This window comes from Diabrotica virgifera, chromosome 3 (assembly GCF_917563875.1).
Source record: "Diabrotica virgifera virgifera chromosome 3, PGI_DIABVI_V3a".
Taxonomy (NCBI): Eukaryota; Metazoa; Arthropoda; class Insecta; order Coleoptera; family Chrysomelidae; genus Diabrotica; species Diabrotica virgifera.
Window position 1 is genome coordinate 274,256,151 of NC_065445.1, and position 18,763 is coordinate 274,274,913.

Consider the following 18,763-nt stretch of genomic DNA (forward strand, 5'->3'; position numbering starts at 1 on the left):
GACAGGATATAGGCTCAAAGACTATGATTATATTATTACCTGACCAATTCCACCTGGTATGTTAATTATAAACAAAATTGATAAACAATACATTTAATTTGTGTACAAAAAGTGCCAAAGCTGCATTGGTCAAATTATAAGAAATTTGCCTTGACCGGTAAACTTTATAATATATCCCATTTACTATAAACATTCATACAGCCATTAAACTGTCATAGTTTGGACCACTCCTATAGTAGTTAGTATAGTATAAGTAAGAAATATAGTAGAAACACTTTAAGGGCAGAACGTTTGGTCCATTTTTTGTTTACACGTACCAGTTCTCACAGACTGAATCGGTCTGTGCACAGCGTTTTAAATTTTAGTTGGGAAGCAGTTCCTTACCAGAGTGTATGTTGGTGTTAATTTTTAAAAATAATTTGAACTGTATACATACCTACGTTAATCTTAGATTTAATTATGTTTTTGTAAAGTTCTTTTACTATCAATAATTCTAACAATAGCAAGAGTAATTACAAAAGCTATTCTACATCAGTTATCAATGAAGCATGCAATGAGACAAAGGGTCCTTGTAAAGTTAAATGTAAATAAAAAATTACCATAATTAATTTTAGTAGGTACATATGATATTCTGTCCTCCTTTAACGGTGTATGTATATCTAAGTAAAAAGTAAATATTTTTAGTTACATATTTTATTACCAGAAAAAAGACAGCTGCTGAACTATAGCTTAAAACAGAACTGTAAAAACCTACAAATCTGACTGCTCTACTATATTTTTTATGCCTGGTTGCACCAACAGATCTTAAGCTCCAGCTTAGCCTAGCTCAGCTTATACTTTAATGCTGGGCCCACAGTATCGTCTAATATTTTTAATTATCGCATTATTTGCATTAGAGATACGTCAACTAATGCGATAATTAACGGTATTAGATGCTAGTGTGGCCCCAGTGTAAGAATTTACATTTATACTTGAGCTTAAGGTACGCCTTAAGCTTAATATCTGTTGCTGCAAACACGCATTACTTACACGAAACTATAGGAATAATGCTATCGATAAAAATGTATAAGTACAAATGTAAGATATTTTTCTCTAGCTTAGTAAATATATTATTGTAATGGTGTTTTCTTGTGGGGCGATATAGGATTCGAATTCAAAGGATGAATAGGAAATAGAGTATGGATTCAAAGGACAGTATGAAATAAAGCTTGTATATGACTAATATTATTATACCTTATATATTAATGTAAAGAAACTGGCATATCAACGTTCTATGTAAATATATATTTCTAATAATTCTTCACACAGTTTATAATTACATATTTATTAAATATCACATTTAAACTTTATATATGAAAGAAAAACTACACTGACTTTCAAAAATACCCACACCCTTAAAAAAGTCGTCTAACAGTGATGTAATTTTCTATACTACAAATGACTTGTTGAAATGTGGTGGATTAATTAACAAGACTATAAATCGCAATAAAATATCAGAAGAATGGAGGACATCTTATTCAAAACGGGTGATCAAAAACAACCATAAAACTACAGAAGTAATAATTTGCTAAATACTACCCTGAAACTTATAATTAAAGTTTTGCAAGAACGCATTATGAATATACAGGGTGTAACAAAAATACAGGTCATAAATTAAATCACATATTCTGGGACTAAAAATAGTTCGACTAAACCTAACTTACCTTAGTCCAAATGAGCATACAAAAAAAGTTATAGCCCTTTGAAGTTACAAGATAAAAATCTATTTTTTCCGATATGTCGAAAACTATTAGAGATTTTTTAATGAAAATGGACACATGGCATTCTTATGGCAGGAACATTTTAAAAATAAATTATAGTTAAATTTGTGCACCCCATAAAAATTCTATGGGGTTTTGTTCCCTTAAACCCCCCTAAACATTTTTGTACGTTCCAATTAAATTATTGTTGTGGTACCATTAGGTAAACACAATGTTTTTTAAACTTTTTTTCCTCTTATTACTTTTTGGAAAAGCTAGTTTTTATCGAGATATTTTGAATATTTGTCAAATCCACCACATATTTTGTATACTGTTAAGTATGATTGTAGAGACCTGGTAGAGATGGTACAGAATAGCATTTTTCGGTAATAGGTTGGAACTGAACCTATTCCAAGCAAATACCTATTCCAGAAACCTAATGCGAGTTTATGATTCCGACGTGAAAAGACAATATATGGATCGCCCTAGCTCGTTCCTAATAGTTGTGCTGCTATTGTCTTCCGCTGCCCCAAATTCAAACGATCAAACTAGTGGGCACCTATAATTTTGTATTTTTAATCTAGCTAGAGGATGCATGTAATTTGATTTTTAAATATATTTATATTTTTTACCATGTTTTTCCTACAATTCGTAAATCTATATTATAACACCTATTAAAACAAATTTTTCTTACATTTAATTATGGGTTTTTAAATTACCTAAAGTCGAGGTTTATTCAGAATTCGTTTATGCAAATGGAAAATGAAGACACTAATTTACTACAAAAGATAGGATCGATTAGATTATAGTCAAATAAATAAAAACATAATGCGGTAGAGTCAAAATTTTAACAGTTTTAAATGACAACTATATGTTACAGCCGTATCGACCTGAAATCCTTTTAAACCTTAGATTAACGAAACCTTTTTAAACCCATCACAGATGTGAGATTTTGGAATCGAAACAGTCAACAGACGCCGCCGATGCGTTTCTCTATGGTACCTATTCCGAGAGATCAAATCTCTCGAAAAGGAAAGTGTACCTACTCAACTACGGCCAGCGCTGGAATCGAGACCGATGCCATCAAAGTTTTGTCACTTGTAATACGTGGAATAGTCGAACCGAACATATTCCGACATACCCGCTCCAGTTCCATCATACCAACCCTTAACCGAAACGAACGTCACCGATGCATTCCCTACTAACTAACCCTACGGTTGTGCTGCAGCGACCTATTCCGAGCGAGAATCCAGTTCGAGTTTACTGTAAATTGCAGATTGCGGTCGATGCGGCGCCCTTGGAATCGAAACCGATGCCCTTGACTTTTTGTCACTGGTGCGTGGAATAGGCGATCGGAACCTATTCCGAGGTACCTGCTCCAGTTCCATCATGCCATCTCTAAGACCTGGTAATAACATGAAATTTTTTTTATAAATTACAGTTTGAGGTATATTTTGAAGCATATTAGAAAAGAGGCCACATCTCGATAAAAGATGCCTAATCGGAAAAATACTAAGAGGCAAAAAAGTTTTAGAAACATCCTGTTTAACTAATGGTACCGCAATAATAGTTTAATTGGAACATACACAAACATTTGGGGGGTTTAAAGGCACATAACCCCCATAAAATTTTTATGTAAACATATTAAAAAAGAAGCCGCATCTCGATTAAAACTGGTTTATCGAAAAAATATTAAGAGGCCAAAAAGTTTTAGAAATATTGTTTTTAACTAAGGGTGCTACAATAATAATTTAATTGGAACGTACAAAAAAGTTTGGGGGGGTTTAAGGGAACAAAACCCCCATAAAATTTTTATGGGGTGCACAAATTTAACTATAATTTATTTTTAAAATGCTCCTACCATAAGAATGCCACGTGTCCATTTTCATTAAAAAATCTCTAATAGTTCTCGATATATCGGAAAAAATCGATTTTTATAGTGTAACTTCAAAGGGCTGTAACTTTTTTTGTGTGCATATTTGTACTAAGGTAAGTTAGGTTCAATCGAACTATTTTTGGTCCCAAAATATGTGACTTAATTTATGACCTGTATTTTTGTTACACCCTGTATAACAACAATGGACTGGACTCCATTGAGTCCGGATATGTTAACTGTCTATCCTGCAGCTATGGAATGAGCTCAAACGCAGGGTTCGAGTCCGTAATTCAGCACCAGTAACAGTAGCGAAGCTAAAAAATGTATTAGATGAGGACTAGGAAGCAAGGGTCGCGGATGTTTCCTCAACTGTCATCAATACGACTAACTTCACACGTAACTTTGATACGAGAATTATAAAAAAAAATATTCATTGAAATCCAGATCCCGTAATTTTTGAAGCGTTATAAAGTGAGTACAAAGACATACATATTTCTTTTTTTCTGTAATTACAGCTTCAATTTACCGTACACTTCTCGTAGACTGCCGATAAGGTAGAGACGTGTTGGGAAACCTGGCGCGCCCGGGAAGCGATTCTTCAGGAATCAGTCAGAAACTTTAGAACGAAGGCATTTGACAGAGTAAGACTAGATCTCTTGTATAATAAGGAGATTGCGTTAAATATTATAAAAGCAATAGAAAAATATATCAAAAGAATAAGAAATCGGAATAGATGGACAAATTACGGAACCTACAGATACAGGCAATGGAATAAGACAGGTGGCTTCACTAAGCCCTAAGCTGTTTAATCCAATAATAGGTAATAATAGTAAATACTATGTCAGATGAAACTTAATAATGGACTTCGACAGGGTACGGTGCTTGCCCCTTTACTTTTCAGCCTCTATATTGATGACATACCTGCAACCGAATTTCGTATGTTTGGATGTGCTGACGACTGGACTCTTGCAACAAGCTACCAATTTTTAAAAACTACAGAAAACATTCTCGCGAATAATCTATCCATCATCAGACAATACTTTAAGAAATGGAGATTACAACCAAGTCATTGTGTAAATATATCTTCTTTTTTTTTCAACTCTTGCTGGGTGTTCGGATTTTAATGAAAGTCAATATATTATTCTTAGTATAAGAAAATTAATTAAAAAGATCCTAGTGGAGAAATATAATTTCATTTATTTTTGAGTTTAATGTAATGTAACTATCAGCATACTATAGTTTCTTAATACATTTTTGTTTTTTTTTTATAATTTATTATATATTATATATACATATATTTATGTATATATTTTTTATTTTTGACATATCTTAGGTAGTTAAATTGCATCACACTGTTAATCACAGTTGTAAATAATTAAATATACAGTAAGCACGTAAAGGTTGGAATAAATTCATTTTCTCGAAAATGGACAATTTTGGAAAAAATTCCCGAAACAGGTCAATTTTTATTTTTAAATTACGACTTTTGGTTTATACATATTACTAGTGACGTCACCCATTTGGGCGTGATGACGTCATCGATGATTTTTTTAAATGAGAATAGGGGTCGTGTGATAGCTCAATTTGAAAGGTAATTCAATTCTCTATTCAGTAATATAAACATTAACATAATTATTTATACAGGGTTTCGAAAAAAAATTTTTTGAATTAAATTTATTGACATAAAAAGAAGAATATGTGTAATTTATTTAATTCAAAATACATTTTACTGCTCTCAGAAAACAGAAAAAAATGTTTATTTGAAAAAAAATCATTGCTTTTCGCTTAAGGTGATACAGTAGCGATCAACAGGTAGCCAAAACGCGTTCCAAGATTGCGGGTGTAATTTTGAATATTTTTTCGAGATATTTGGCACACGTATTCGTAATATAATAAAGAGTGGCGGTAAAGAGCCCAATTTGAAAAATATATTAATATGTGGAAATTACTCTGAAATTAAATACAATATTAAAAAAGCGAGCCTGTACCGCCATTAAGAAGAACAAAAAAATACACTTTCTTCAAATAAACTTTTTTATCCGATGCCTAGATTTTGTGCCATTTTGGAACTACTAATGAAATAAAACATTTTAGTAGTTCCAAAATGACACAAAATCTAGGCATCAAATAAAAAATTTTATTTGAAGAAAGTGTATTTTTTTGTTCTTCTTAATGGCGGTACAGGCTCGTTTTTTTAATATTGTAATTAATTACAGAGTAATTTCCACATACTAATATATTTTTCAATTTGGTCTCTGTACCGCCATTATTTATTATATTACGAATACGTGTGCCAAATATCTCGAAAAAATATTCAAAATTACAGCCGCAATCTTGGAACGCGTTTTCGCTACCTGTTGATCGCTACTGTTTCCTCTTAAATTAAATGCTCAAATTGTCAAGAGGCAGGTGGGTGGCTGCTTTAATATTGAATTAGCAAAAACAATATTTATTTGTCAAATAAACATTTTTTCCTCTTTTCTGATAGCAGTAAAATGTATTTTGAATTAAATAAATTACACAGATTCTTCTTTTTATGTCAATAAATTTAATTCAAAAAAAAATTTTTTGGACACCCTGTATAAATAATTATATTATTGTTTATATTACTGAATAGAGAATTGAATTACCTTTCAAATGAGCTATAACGTGACCCCAATTCTCATTTAAAAAAATCATCGATTACGTCATCACGCTCAGATGGATGATATATATGCCAAAAAGTCGTAATTTAAAAATAAAAATCGACCTATTTCGGGATTTTTTTCTAAAATTGTCCATTCTCGAGAAAATGAATTTATTCCAACCTTTACGTGCTCTCTGTATAGTTGCATTGCACAACTCTTACACATGTTAACTAAATCTACATTCAGAGACATAAATATCTTATAATAAGTAAATATTGTAAATTAAATATAGCTATAAAACATTTAAACTGAGCGAATGGTTTTTCACCGTACTAAAATACAATGCAATGATGGAAGTGAAAGTCAAGAGTCAGGTCAATATTTTATCTGGATTTATGAATTATTTTGAAATAACCGAACAGTAAAACAATCAAGTACGTTGCTCTCACTTTACTGAATAATAAGATTTGCTCTCACTCAAGAGAGTATCCTACAGTTTAGTTCAAAAATTAACAAGAATTAGTGGCTAAAAGTAAAATAGCAAATTATTAAACAATAAAGACAGTCACATCAGTATCTTTTATAATTAACTACATTTTTTATAATGTGATGTTCATTTGGAGAGTAATTAGAGCTGGGCATTGAAGTAATAACACATAAATAAGCTACAGTCATTCGAAATGTGGCGTTAAATAAATAATAGTATAATACTACCGATGCTAAAGTAAGCATCTCTCGCATGGGGACACGTATGCAACACAACTATTTAAAAAGAAGATACAGCCGGCCCACAACAACAGACTTTACTACAACAACAGCGACTACAGGACTTGTGCGTAGTCGGTTCAGTTCGGCTATTCCTATTCCGTTCCGCGGAACCTAAGTTCGTTTTACGGCTACCGCTAGCGTAAATTTGTCGCCCGTGGAGCCGTAGCCTAACAGAAGCAGCCAAAGTCCCAAAATACGTCGCTGAACGATTCCTATTCAGTGTGGTGGAAGCACAAACGTCCTAAACAACAAATAGTGGAATAAATAAGTAAAGAAAGTGGACAAAGGAAATAAAGGAAAATAAATAAAGAGAGATAAAGAAGAATAAAGAAGTGAAAATAAAATTAGTAGATAGTTCGTAGCTCGAAACACCAAGTGCCGAAGAAACATGCAACCCACGCGTAGGTCCAATACCACGATCCTAAATAAAGACAGCCTACAAAAAAAAATACAAAAAACGGCGTAAGCCACCAAAAAAATAATAAAAAACAAAAAACCAGGGCATGTAGGGCCTAAAAAAATACTTGAGCACCAAGTCACTGGACCGAGCCTCGTTTGACCCAATACAGTGACTTGGGGCCCAAGAAAGCAATTTTTAGTTCGCTGATAAGTCAATAGAGGATACAGGATACAGGCATAGAGTGCTTCACGCTGGCCTAGTTTTGAAATCGATTAGGAATCTTATTACCCAGGATTCCCATGTGAAGAGCATTTGGCTGATAGTTGTGCCCCTATTGCACATCAGCGTGCTATAGGGGGGAAAGGGATGAGCTGGAGCATTGGAGCGAGGTGGAGTGACTCCTGTTTTTACTCGAGTTAATACACCTCGCTCCAATGAATTGTTACACCCGAATGTGCTTTTCGATAGGGTGGAAATTTCTCACAGGCCGGGTTAAATCAAATTGCTTGCTTGCTTGCAAATGTAGCGTTACAGGAAGATGTTTAGAATAGCATGGACACGGATACAGAAGAAAACGAACACGGAAGTATGTATTGCGAGAAATGGGCTAAGAATCTTCTTCTTAAGGTACCTTATCCTTAAGGACGTTGCCTATTACATTTGCTCATATAATCTTATTTGCAGCTGCCCTGAATAGGCAAACAATACGAAATAATAAACATAATAAAAATAATAATGATTATGAAAGTTACAATATCTGGGACACGTAATGAGGGGATATCGGTATGAAATACTAAAACTGATAATACAGGGAAAGATAAGAGGAAGAAGGAGAGTATCATAGTTGAGGAATTTAAGGAACTGGTTTAAATGCAGTTCTATAGAAGTCTTCAGAGCAGCAGTAGATAGAGTAAAGATAGTGATGATGATATCCAACCTCCGATTGGGAGACGACACTTAATGAAGAATAAGGGAGGAAAGTGTATTGTTGAAATTTACATTTCTTATTAAAGATAACACCTTGAAGATAACGATAACAACCGCATTTTTAAATTGTAAAAATTGTTTTTTTAATAAACAAAATAATATACATAATAGCAGGCAAATGAATTAATATAAATTAATATTTTCAACACAACAAATTTTTTGGGCATCTTGAAGGTATCGAAAACCATATTGTGAGTAAAGTTTTGAAATTGTTTATAGACCAGGGGGATCTGTTTTGAGGTGAATGTGAGAGGTGGCATTTGGAATTTTTGCAGATAAAGTTAGGTGACAACTTCAATAATTATAATTGACTTATGCTCCTTCTCAAACATGCCCGGAACATTAATAAAAAAATTTAAATATTAAAAATTTCGAAAAATATCAATTTTTTTATATTTTCACTGCTTATAACTTTAAAACGATTTATTTTGGAACAAAGTCGTAGGGAAGGAAAGTAAAGGTAATTGAATTTTGTATAATATACGACTAGTTAAAAATGTCTTAAATTATTAACCTTTCTGCAAAATAGCAATAAATACAAAATAAGGGGACAAAATTATTGGGGCCTGTTTTTGCTCAATGCTTTTCAACCACTTTGGTTGCACTTAGAACCTTCATAATTCGCTTAGAAAATTCTTACAGTATATTTAAACCGTCCACCAAATTTCATTAAAATCGACTTAATAGATTTTGCATAATAATTTTGCAATCTAATTTTTTTTTAAGTTCAAATTTTTTAAAAACTTTCTGAACAAAAAGTAGATTATTTAGAAATTTGCTATTTTTTACATATAAAGAGGTTCTCTACCTATCTAATACACTTCACAGAATTAAAATCGGATTATATAAGCGACCTCAGCACTGCTTTAAAGTTATAAACAATGTTTTGGCTTATAAACAAATAGAGTGAGGACATTTGAGTTGGAATAAATTCATTTTCTTGAGAATGGGAGACCCTGAAGATCTATCTCGAAACATATCGATTTTTATTTTTAAATTATAATTTTTTGGCATAAATATCATACTAGTGACGTCATCCATCTGGATGTAATCTAAATATTGGGACTAATTTAATTAAATTTTTTTTTTAATTCAAACCCTGTATAAATATTTATGTTAATGTTTATATCAGTGAATACAAAATTGAATAGCCTTTCAATTGAGCTGTCACACGGCACCTATTCTCATTTAAAAAAAATAATCGATTACGTCATCACGCCCAGATGGATGACGTCACTAGTATGATGTATATACCAAAAAATTAGAATTTAAAAATAAAAATCGACCTGTTTCGGGATTTATCTTCAGAGACTCCTATTCTCGAGAAAATGAATTTATGCCAACTCAAACGTCCTCACTGTATTTGTTTATAAGCCAAAAAATTGTTTATAATTAAAACAGTGCCGAGGCCACATAAATAATCCGATTTTAATTATGTAAAGTGTATTAGATAGGTAGAGAACCTCTTTAAAAATGCAAAAAAAAATTAGCAAACTTCTAAATACTTTTCTTCAAAAAGATTTTAAAAAATTTGAACTTTTTAAAAAAATTTAGATTGCACAATTATTCTGCAAAATCTATCAGGTAGATTTTAATAAAATTTGGTGAACAATTTAAGTATGTTGTAGGAATTTTCTAAGCGAATTACAAAGTTCTAAGTGCAACCAGAATGGTTGAAAAACATTGAATAAAACAGGCTTATTTTGCCCCCTTATTTTGTATTTATTGCTATTTTGCAGAAAGTTTAATAATTTAAGACATTTTTAATTAGTCGTATATTATACAAAATTCAATTATCTTTACTTTCCTTCCCTACGACTTTGTTCCAAAATGAATCGTTTTAAAGTTATAAGCAAAGAAAATATAAAAAAATAGATGTTTTTCGAAATTTTTAAGTATTTTAATTTTTTTATTAATGTTCCGGGCATATTATTTGAGAAGGAGCATAATAAGTCAATTATTATTGTTGAAGTTGTCACCTAACTTTATCTGCAAAAATCCGAATGCCACCTCGCACATCCAAAAATAGACGTTTTTTCACAGATCCGCCCTGGTCTATTATCAATTTTTGTGGATACTATTGCCTATTATAATTTCAACGTTTCAATTTTTTTTCTATTATGTATTTATGCTCTTTCAAAAACTTTCAATAAACAAAAGTAATAACTTCTATAAGTACGACTTTTTTAGGGGGAAAACTAATTTTTTGGTAATTTTGGCCGATGTTTCTTTTTGCCTAAGACTTGACAACACATTTTTTTTATTTTGACTAGGAGAAATGAAAAAAAAAACTTCGCTTGGAAATTAGATCTAAAATAAAATATTCTTGTCCTTGAATGTAAGTAGTTGTAATAACCAAACATTAAGAAATATCTATTTGGTTAACATATTAACGCATGCTTATGAAAATTGTGAATTCAAAAAAATTTCCTGGATGTATCATCAGTCATAACACTAATTGTTAAATGGTTAAAATAGATAACAAATGTGTCACAGGCTATTATATTAAGGTACAGAAAAAACGATTCCATCAAACAATAATTGAGCTATAACGTTAAAAAATATAATACATATAGATATAAGCTAATTAACATAATTATCAAATAGTTTTCACGAAATTTTACTCAAGTGTTTTAATTATAGATAATAATGGATACAGCGTGATCTCTTTAGTAGATTTATGCTGCCAAATTGTCAAAGGATAGTTTTTGCAAAATCGAAAATAGAAAATTTTGATATTACAGTTTTACTTCCTAAATAAATACGATTATTATGCCCTGGATAACCAGTAACCTAAAAATACTAAACAGTATTTTATGGGACCAATCCATCAGCATTAACTGCTCTACCCACCTGGGGTACAAATCCTATAGGTAGTTTTTAAACTTCACAATAGTAGAAAAATGACCACAATACATAACAAGAATACAAGAAAAAGAGAATGATATACAGAGAGAACACGAAATAGAACTAGATAAAAGCAAAGTGGAAGAAGCTATTAAAACTATGAAATCCCGCCGGAAAGCACCCGGGGCTGGAGGAATTAATCCTGAATTAATAAAATATGGACCAGCCAATCTATTTGACATGCAATAAAAATGTATACCATTTTTATTCAGTTGCAATGCGAAGGCAAAACAATCTTACTTTTCAATTAGAATACGGAGTGCAATCCAGCTCTCTGAATCGCGATTTTAGATTCTTATTGGAATCTCATCGGAGAGAGCTATTTGACATGCTTAAAAAACTTTTCGAAAGATGTCTAAATGGAGAAAAAGTACCAGGTGAATGGCTAACATCACATATTACTTCCATACATAAGTAGGGACCTATAAATAACCCCAAAAACTATAGGGGAATCGCAGTCATCGGCACCATTGGAAGATTATACTCCGGGATATTAAGAAATGAAATAGAACAAGATATTAAAGGAAAGCAAGCTGAAGAACAAGCTAGTTTTCGTGCGGGACGTTCAACGGTAGACAATCTCTTCACTTTAAAAATAGCACTAGAAAAAAGAATACAGAGAAATCAGGAAACCCACAACGCTCTTATCGACCTAGAAAAAGCCTATGATAGTGTCCCCATAATAGAACTATGGAAGTCAATGAAAGACATCGGTATCGATGGAAAACGCATACAAGCAACTAAAATGTTATATGAGACCACTAACACCAGAATCAAAAACAGCAAAAATTTCACTGAAGCATTTAATACTTCAAAAGGCCTCCGACAAGGATGTTGTCTATCTCCCACTCTCTTTAAAATATATCTTGACCAATCCTTACAGAGGTGGACAAAAGCAGTAAAACCGATGGGACTGAAAGTGGGAGACGACTCCCTATTTACATTATACTTTGCGGACGACCAAGTTGTTATAGCCCAAGATCAAGATGACTTAAGCTATATAATACGGAAGCTAAACGAACATTACTAACAGGCAGGATTAGTAATAAATATGGACAAGTCAGAATACTTCATAGTGGGAAACGAAGACATTGAAAACCTACCATTGGAACAAGGATATATTGTTGGTGTGAAACAATGCAAATATTTGGGAGCTATATTTAACAAACGAGGAAATAGTGAAGATGAAATACAACACAGAATCAATAAAGGTAGAAGTATCACTAGATCCCTCAATTCAATTTTATGGGACAAACACATCAGGAAGGAAACAAAGAGAAGAATATATGAAAGTATAATGAAAAGCGCTACAATCTACGGTGCAGAAGTTTGGGACATAAGTGCAAAAAATAAAAAGAAGCTACTTAGTACAGAAATGGACTTTTTGAGGAGAAGTTGTCAGGTCTCAAGATTAGAACATGTAAGAAATGAAACAATTAGAGAACATATGAAGGTGGAAAAAACTATAATAGACGATATTGAAAGGAGACAGCTGACGTGGTTCGGTCATGTTAAAAGAATGAATGAGACTCGCTGGCCGAGAAAAATATTAGAGTGGGTCCCACCGGAGAGAAGAAAAAGAGGACGACCACGGAGAAGCTGGAGGGACAATATTCAGGAGGCAATGGATTCGAGGCAATTAGATGAAGATATGTGTTACGATAGAAAAAGTTGGAAGCTGGGTATGGAGAGACGGCGACAGCCGTAGAAATTCATTAAGTTTTAAAACTCGTCATGTTTGTAGGGGGTTTGTTAGCCATAATCTTCCACGATGGCTAGTTGGATTGTAAGTTTTCGCAGTATAAAAGCCGTTAAAAACTGTTCCAGTTACGCCTCTTATTGTCCAAAGTGTAGGTCAGTCTAGGATCATTTCCTCTGTGTCCTATATTGGTACTGGCAAATGGAACCAGCAGAAAGATGGAACAACCAGATGATCTACTGGCGACCATAGGAATACAAGAGAAGAAGAGGAAGCCTTCAGATGAGATGGAGCGACGACCTCAAAAAAATGACCTTAGCGCTGGATAGAAACCAGTGTAAAAGCGAAGGGGATGCCTATGTCAAAAGATGAATAGAATATATACACCGTTATTAGGCGTCAACGCCCTTCGGTAGGGATCTATGGAGGAGTATCACCAAGCCGCAAGCCATTATCCCTTGCCGTACCGCTCTTTCATAGGCCGATGAGACGTTAGTTGCTTCCAGACCAAGTCGTAGATTCTATTGAATTTTATACTACGACGTTGGCCTTTTATTAATTTCAAATGACCGGGCTGGGGCTCGAACCACGATCGCAAATCCACTAAACTTCTCGATCGACTGCGCCTCAGCCAACTTGGACGTCCGATCGACAGATGGATAGAATATGGCTCGAAAATAGATATATAGACAGAATCCATTAGCAAAGAAAATAAACAGAGGATATACGAGTCTATTGTGAAAAGTATTACTCTACTCTATAATACAGCTGTGAGGTATGGCTACTGAAAAAAGAACGCTGAGAGCAACGAAAATGGATTTTTAGAGAAGAGCATCAGGAAGATCTAGAAGAGAATGGATTACCAACGAACGTATTAGAGAAATAATGTTATATTTAAATCTCATATTTAAGAGACCATCCCTCTGTTATTGTCTATAACAAACTCTGATTTCAAAATTTGTGGATGAGTAAGTCGTCTGAAAGGAAATACCTGTGTTCAGATGGGTGAGTGAGATCCACAGATTTTGTGATACCATCAATATTTGTGACGATATTATCGAGACAACTATTATCCAGAGTGTTGACTTGTAAGTTTTTTTTTATAAGATGAATGAACTTCTTCAAAACGTAAACATCAGCTAACGAAAACACAATCAACAACAACAAACAACATACATTTTTCTGGGCAAGATTTTGGCTGTTATTAAATTGGTGTTGTTATTGGTACCTATTGACAGCATTGTATATAGTGTGGAGTGGGATATTAGAATATACAATAAACAATAGATACATTTCATTACTGAATAGTACCTAATACATTCAGCAAGGATAACGAGATTCGATAACGAGAAGAAATCAATAACATGTCCGTCAATTTTGGCCATCAAAAAAACCACTTTAGTGAATACCACATTTTATAGTTATTCACATTGCAACGAAGTGATCTGAAGTGTTTGTCTTCAGTACAACAACAAAATAGTGGACCCCAGTCAAAATAAAATCTAATGTTCCTACTAATGATTATTTAATGATATCAAATGGTGCTGCAATCAAGACGTAGTTATTATACCGTAAAATTCGCGGTTTATTGCAAGTTTTAATTTCAAATTTCAAAAGCAATATTTTTTGTATCACTGACACAGTTTCATATTGGAAAGTATATATACATTGGATGTGAAGACTGCATATAAATGGTTATTGTATTGCCACTAATAATTGGAGAAACTTTTAATCGCATCCTAATTTGTTAGAAAGGAGATAAAATAAAAAAAAACGAAATAGACGGGGACTAAAATCGCAACCTCGATCACAATTAGACAAAATCTAATTGAAGTTATGCAGATATATATTTTTGTCTATTTATTGATTACTTATTCATTTATATATTTATATTTAGATTATTTATTTATGTACTTTTTCAAAGTCAAAAGAATGAATAGAATGCTTAGCTTAGGCTACATTGTTTAATTTGTTGGTTCGTACACTATGTTTGTGTACAACAACCCTTCTATGTATCTATTGGTGTGATTGCCCAATGTATGTTGAATTGCAATCTTTAGAATTTACTTTGTAAACAACATCCGTCTGATGATCTTCAGTAATATTGGGTTTAAATTGTGAAAAACAGTTTTCAGATGTTTTTTACGATGTATGTCCGACATTGATCATTTTTTGCCAACATTTTCGACATTTGTTCGGACAAAATTAATTAATGTATGGTAGTAATATGAATACATAGTATTCCTCTGAATCGTTGACTATTATTACTATTAGGTATAGTTTGCGTTTGTTTTGGATAGGTATTGGAACTAACTATTGAAAAACCACAACACCATGTTGGTGGACAATAGGGAGAGAAAATTAAATGAATAAAAAAAGAAAGCTTACCAAAAGTGGCTAATCACAGATAAAAAGACAAAAGAGAAAACAGAAGGTTAATTGATTGTAATAAAAAAAGAAATAAAAAGCAAAAAAAAACAATTTTGTCACAACTTGTAAAGATCGCTGAATAGCTAGGGAACTAGAATGCCTCTCTTGATCAAAAGCAAAAAAAATTTGATATCTTCTATAGTAACACTATAATAACTCTTGTCGCACCCTGTATACGATCACTTTCTTTTTAATATTGATAAATTGATACAATGACTTCAGGATGTTTGTTTATATAAAATAATCAATCGAGTTACAGATAAAAAAATCTGAAATAAAAACAATAAACCGAACCTTGAAGTTGTAGTAATAAAAAACAGATAAACTTGTTTTATCATTGTTATATTCTTAATTTTATATGTTTAATAAATGGGTTGAACTTGCTCTCTATGTGAATTAAAATTATTTAAATAAATAAATATATATTTATATAAACACTTCTTTTATAAACACAGCAATGTACTGTTTTAGTTGGGAATAAACCACAATTTTACTTTAAAATTAAGTTTTTCGAAATAAATTCATATGAAATCAAGCCATAATAAATTCATCAAGCCATATGAAAAGAGGAAATCAATAGAAACAAAATAACACGATTAGTAAGTAAATAACATATCCAGGATCATTTATGTTTTAAAGTAACAAACATTTATAAAATCAGGTTTGGTGTTCATTTTGAGAGTCAACTAAATGTAAGTCCGTATACATAGCATCTCGGGATAACATCATGAGGTTTGTTCCTAGTTTTTACCTCGAGATTTATTATGAGATCACTAACACGAGAAGTTTACTGTCATCATTGCATGTGGTTGTATTTTTAAAGCCAAATCATATGCTATGATTTTTCTGACGGATAAAGTCGTCCCAGGAACGCAACTCATAAATAATACCGATATAATTTTAAAGTCATCTACTTTAAAATGTATGATATACTGAATTGTCAATATAAATGAGTCAGATAAAATTAAATTATTAGAAGAAGTTTTTACCTTGCAACTAAAACAGAAATTATTTAATTTTATTAATGTTTTGTGTTTTGATATCGATTTTCGAAGTGGGAACCGAAACGTCAAATAAATTCAATTTCAAAGTACAATTATGGCTTATTTCCAACTGAAATAGTAAATTGCATAAATATGCTACAAGAAAATAGCTTCAGAACAATATTAAACACTTATTCGACTGTTTTTTCTGTACCCTTTACATTTGGTTATAAAAAAATTGACTAGTTTCATTAACAACGTTTCACTTCAGCTTTGAATTCAGTTAAAGCCGTATGTATCCTAAAATGTAACCTAGACTCCAAAGAATAGCCAGTATAGTTCTTCTTAGCGTCTTCTAACGCTAGAATAGCCTTTTCCCTATTACCATTATCCCACTCTATAAGAGCTAGCTCGACTATGGCATAAGGAATGATGTAAGTGTCTTCTATCAATAATTTATTCATTGAAATAACTGTTTCTAAGGAATTTAGAGCTTGCAGTGGGCTTCCCATGTGCCTTAGAGTAGCACCGTGCAAGAGTAGTACTAAAGCTTTATTATCTGCATCATATTTGGTCCGAATGATGTTATTGTCTAAAGAAGACAATTCTTTTTCGATCAATTTTAAAACATTACTAGCTAAGTTAAAGTTATTTTTAAATATTTTTAACAAATTCCATAAAAACATTAATTCTACTACAGGAAGCACTAGGTGGCCATTTTGCGAAAAATACCTCTCGGCTTTTTTGAGAGCAAACTTTTCCATAGGCAGAGACTTACCGGCTATTCTTTGTTTATATTTAGGAACATCTTTCATTAATTTATCAATTTCGTCTAATTCGGAAGAAGACAAATCTTCCTTCATCATCAGTAAAATCGCAGCTTTTTGATAACTGTACATAGTACGGGACCACTTACTGTGTCTTACCAGTTCTGAGCTGTAGTGAAGAGCTTGCTTCCACTCCAGGTTGAGGCAGTGAACCCATAGAAGCTCCCAGTAGCATATGTGATGGAACTGCGGCCACATATTCTGTGATTTCCAGGATTTGATGTACCAGTCTTTGCTTTCGTTGAGATTACCGTTCAAAAATTCTAATCTTGCTTTGAAAAACAAGAACCACACACTATTGGGGTATTTCTCCAGTCTTTTGTCGATGATTTCTTTGCACTGTTTCATGTCGGCTTCACGATGGCTCAACACGTGGACAGCTATGAGGTTGTAGCCTAGAATAGCCATGATGCTTAACACTTGCCTAATACCGTCGGTTTCACAGCCCAAAGCTAGTTCTTGCAGTCCTCTTTGCTTGTTACCAGAAAAACCTATAAATTCGAGTAGTTTGATAACTCTTCCTGGTAACATGGAGATCATTAAGTTAAAAACACCTATTCCTACTCTTACACCTCCTTCAAAATGGTCTTTCGTGGGGTCCTTTTCCCAGTTTTTCTTAAGTAGTATTTGGTTGCAGTCTTTATAAGAATTAAAGCAAGATCGTATTTTAATCCCTGCTTTAATAAAGCTGGCAAGTGTTTCATCTTCGATAAAAGTAAGCATTGATTTAAGTAGCTGACTTTCAGCGTGACAAAGCTCAGCATGTGCTTCTATTTGTGTATATAAATCATAGTTTGGCTTTCTTACCATTTTTCCTAAGGACTCACTGATCGTGTTTTTCTTTCTGTAACGATTACAGACTGTCATGGTTTGTTTTAAGGACTTGGAAGCTGCTCTGATAGCTTGTTGCTCGAAGGTAAACATAGCTTCCATGTACAAAAACATCGAGTGTCCTAAGGAATGATACATACTAGTATTAGCGTAAGGTGTCATAAGGCTTCGAGCTTCCACAAACTGATTGTTGAAGAAAAAATCAATAGCCCTTTTAGCTTCCTCTAAGGCTTGAAATAAGGACATGTTCTCCGTAACGGGCAAGTCTTCGGCATCTTGGAAGTCGTCTTGTTCATCGCTGTCAGATTGGTATTCGATGATATCGGCGTCACTCATTTTGCAAACTTATTTATTCACTAACACTTTTATCAGATGACGGTACGAACACAAACAACTTCATAAAAGGAAATAGCACATGTGACTGGCGCTCGAACTCATACACACAACATGATCGTCAGTCAACAATATTTTTAGTAACGTCGCGATCCCTACTATATCGCAAATTTTACGGCGAAGGAAGCGCGACAGCGACGCCAGTGTTGCCAAACTTCAAGCGAGCTTTTCCCTCAACTCACCTTAAAAATTTTTATGAAAAAAATCCCTCCCGTTTTTAAAATTGGTTTCGTAACAGAAGTATAAGGATGTGTGTACTTTCAGAACAATCTTTTTCTTCTTCTTCTTCTTAAGGT

At 32.9% G+C, this 18,763-nt stretch overlaps 1 protein-coding gene across 1 annotated transcript; it reads right to left on the reverse strand.

The window, feature by feature from the left end:
* Nucleotides 1-576: 576 nt before the first annotated feature.
* Nucleotides 577-18,547, reverse strand: LOC126881727 (tetratricopeptide repeat protein 39B-like). The gene has a single exon (XM_050646181.1). The coding sequence runs from the start codon at nucleotides 18,408-18,410 to the stop codon at nucleotides 16,668-16,670; it is 1,743 nt and encodes a 580-aa protein (XP_050502138.1). The 5' UTR covers nucleotides 18,411-18,547; the 3' UTR covers nucleotides 577-16,667.
* Nucleotides 18,548-18,763: the final 216 nt, after the last annotated feature.

What these genes read in the sequence shown, in the direction of transcription:
- LOC126881727 (XM_050646181.1), bottom strand. Translation starts at nt 18,410, where the DNA reads ATGAGTGACGCCGATATCATCGAATACCAATCTGACAGCGATGAACAA.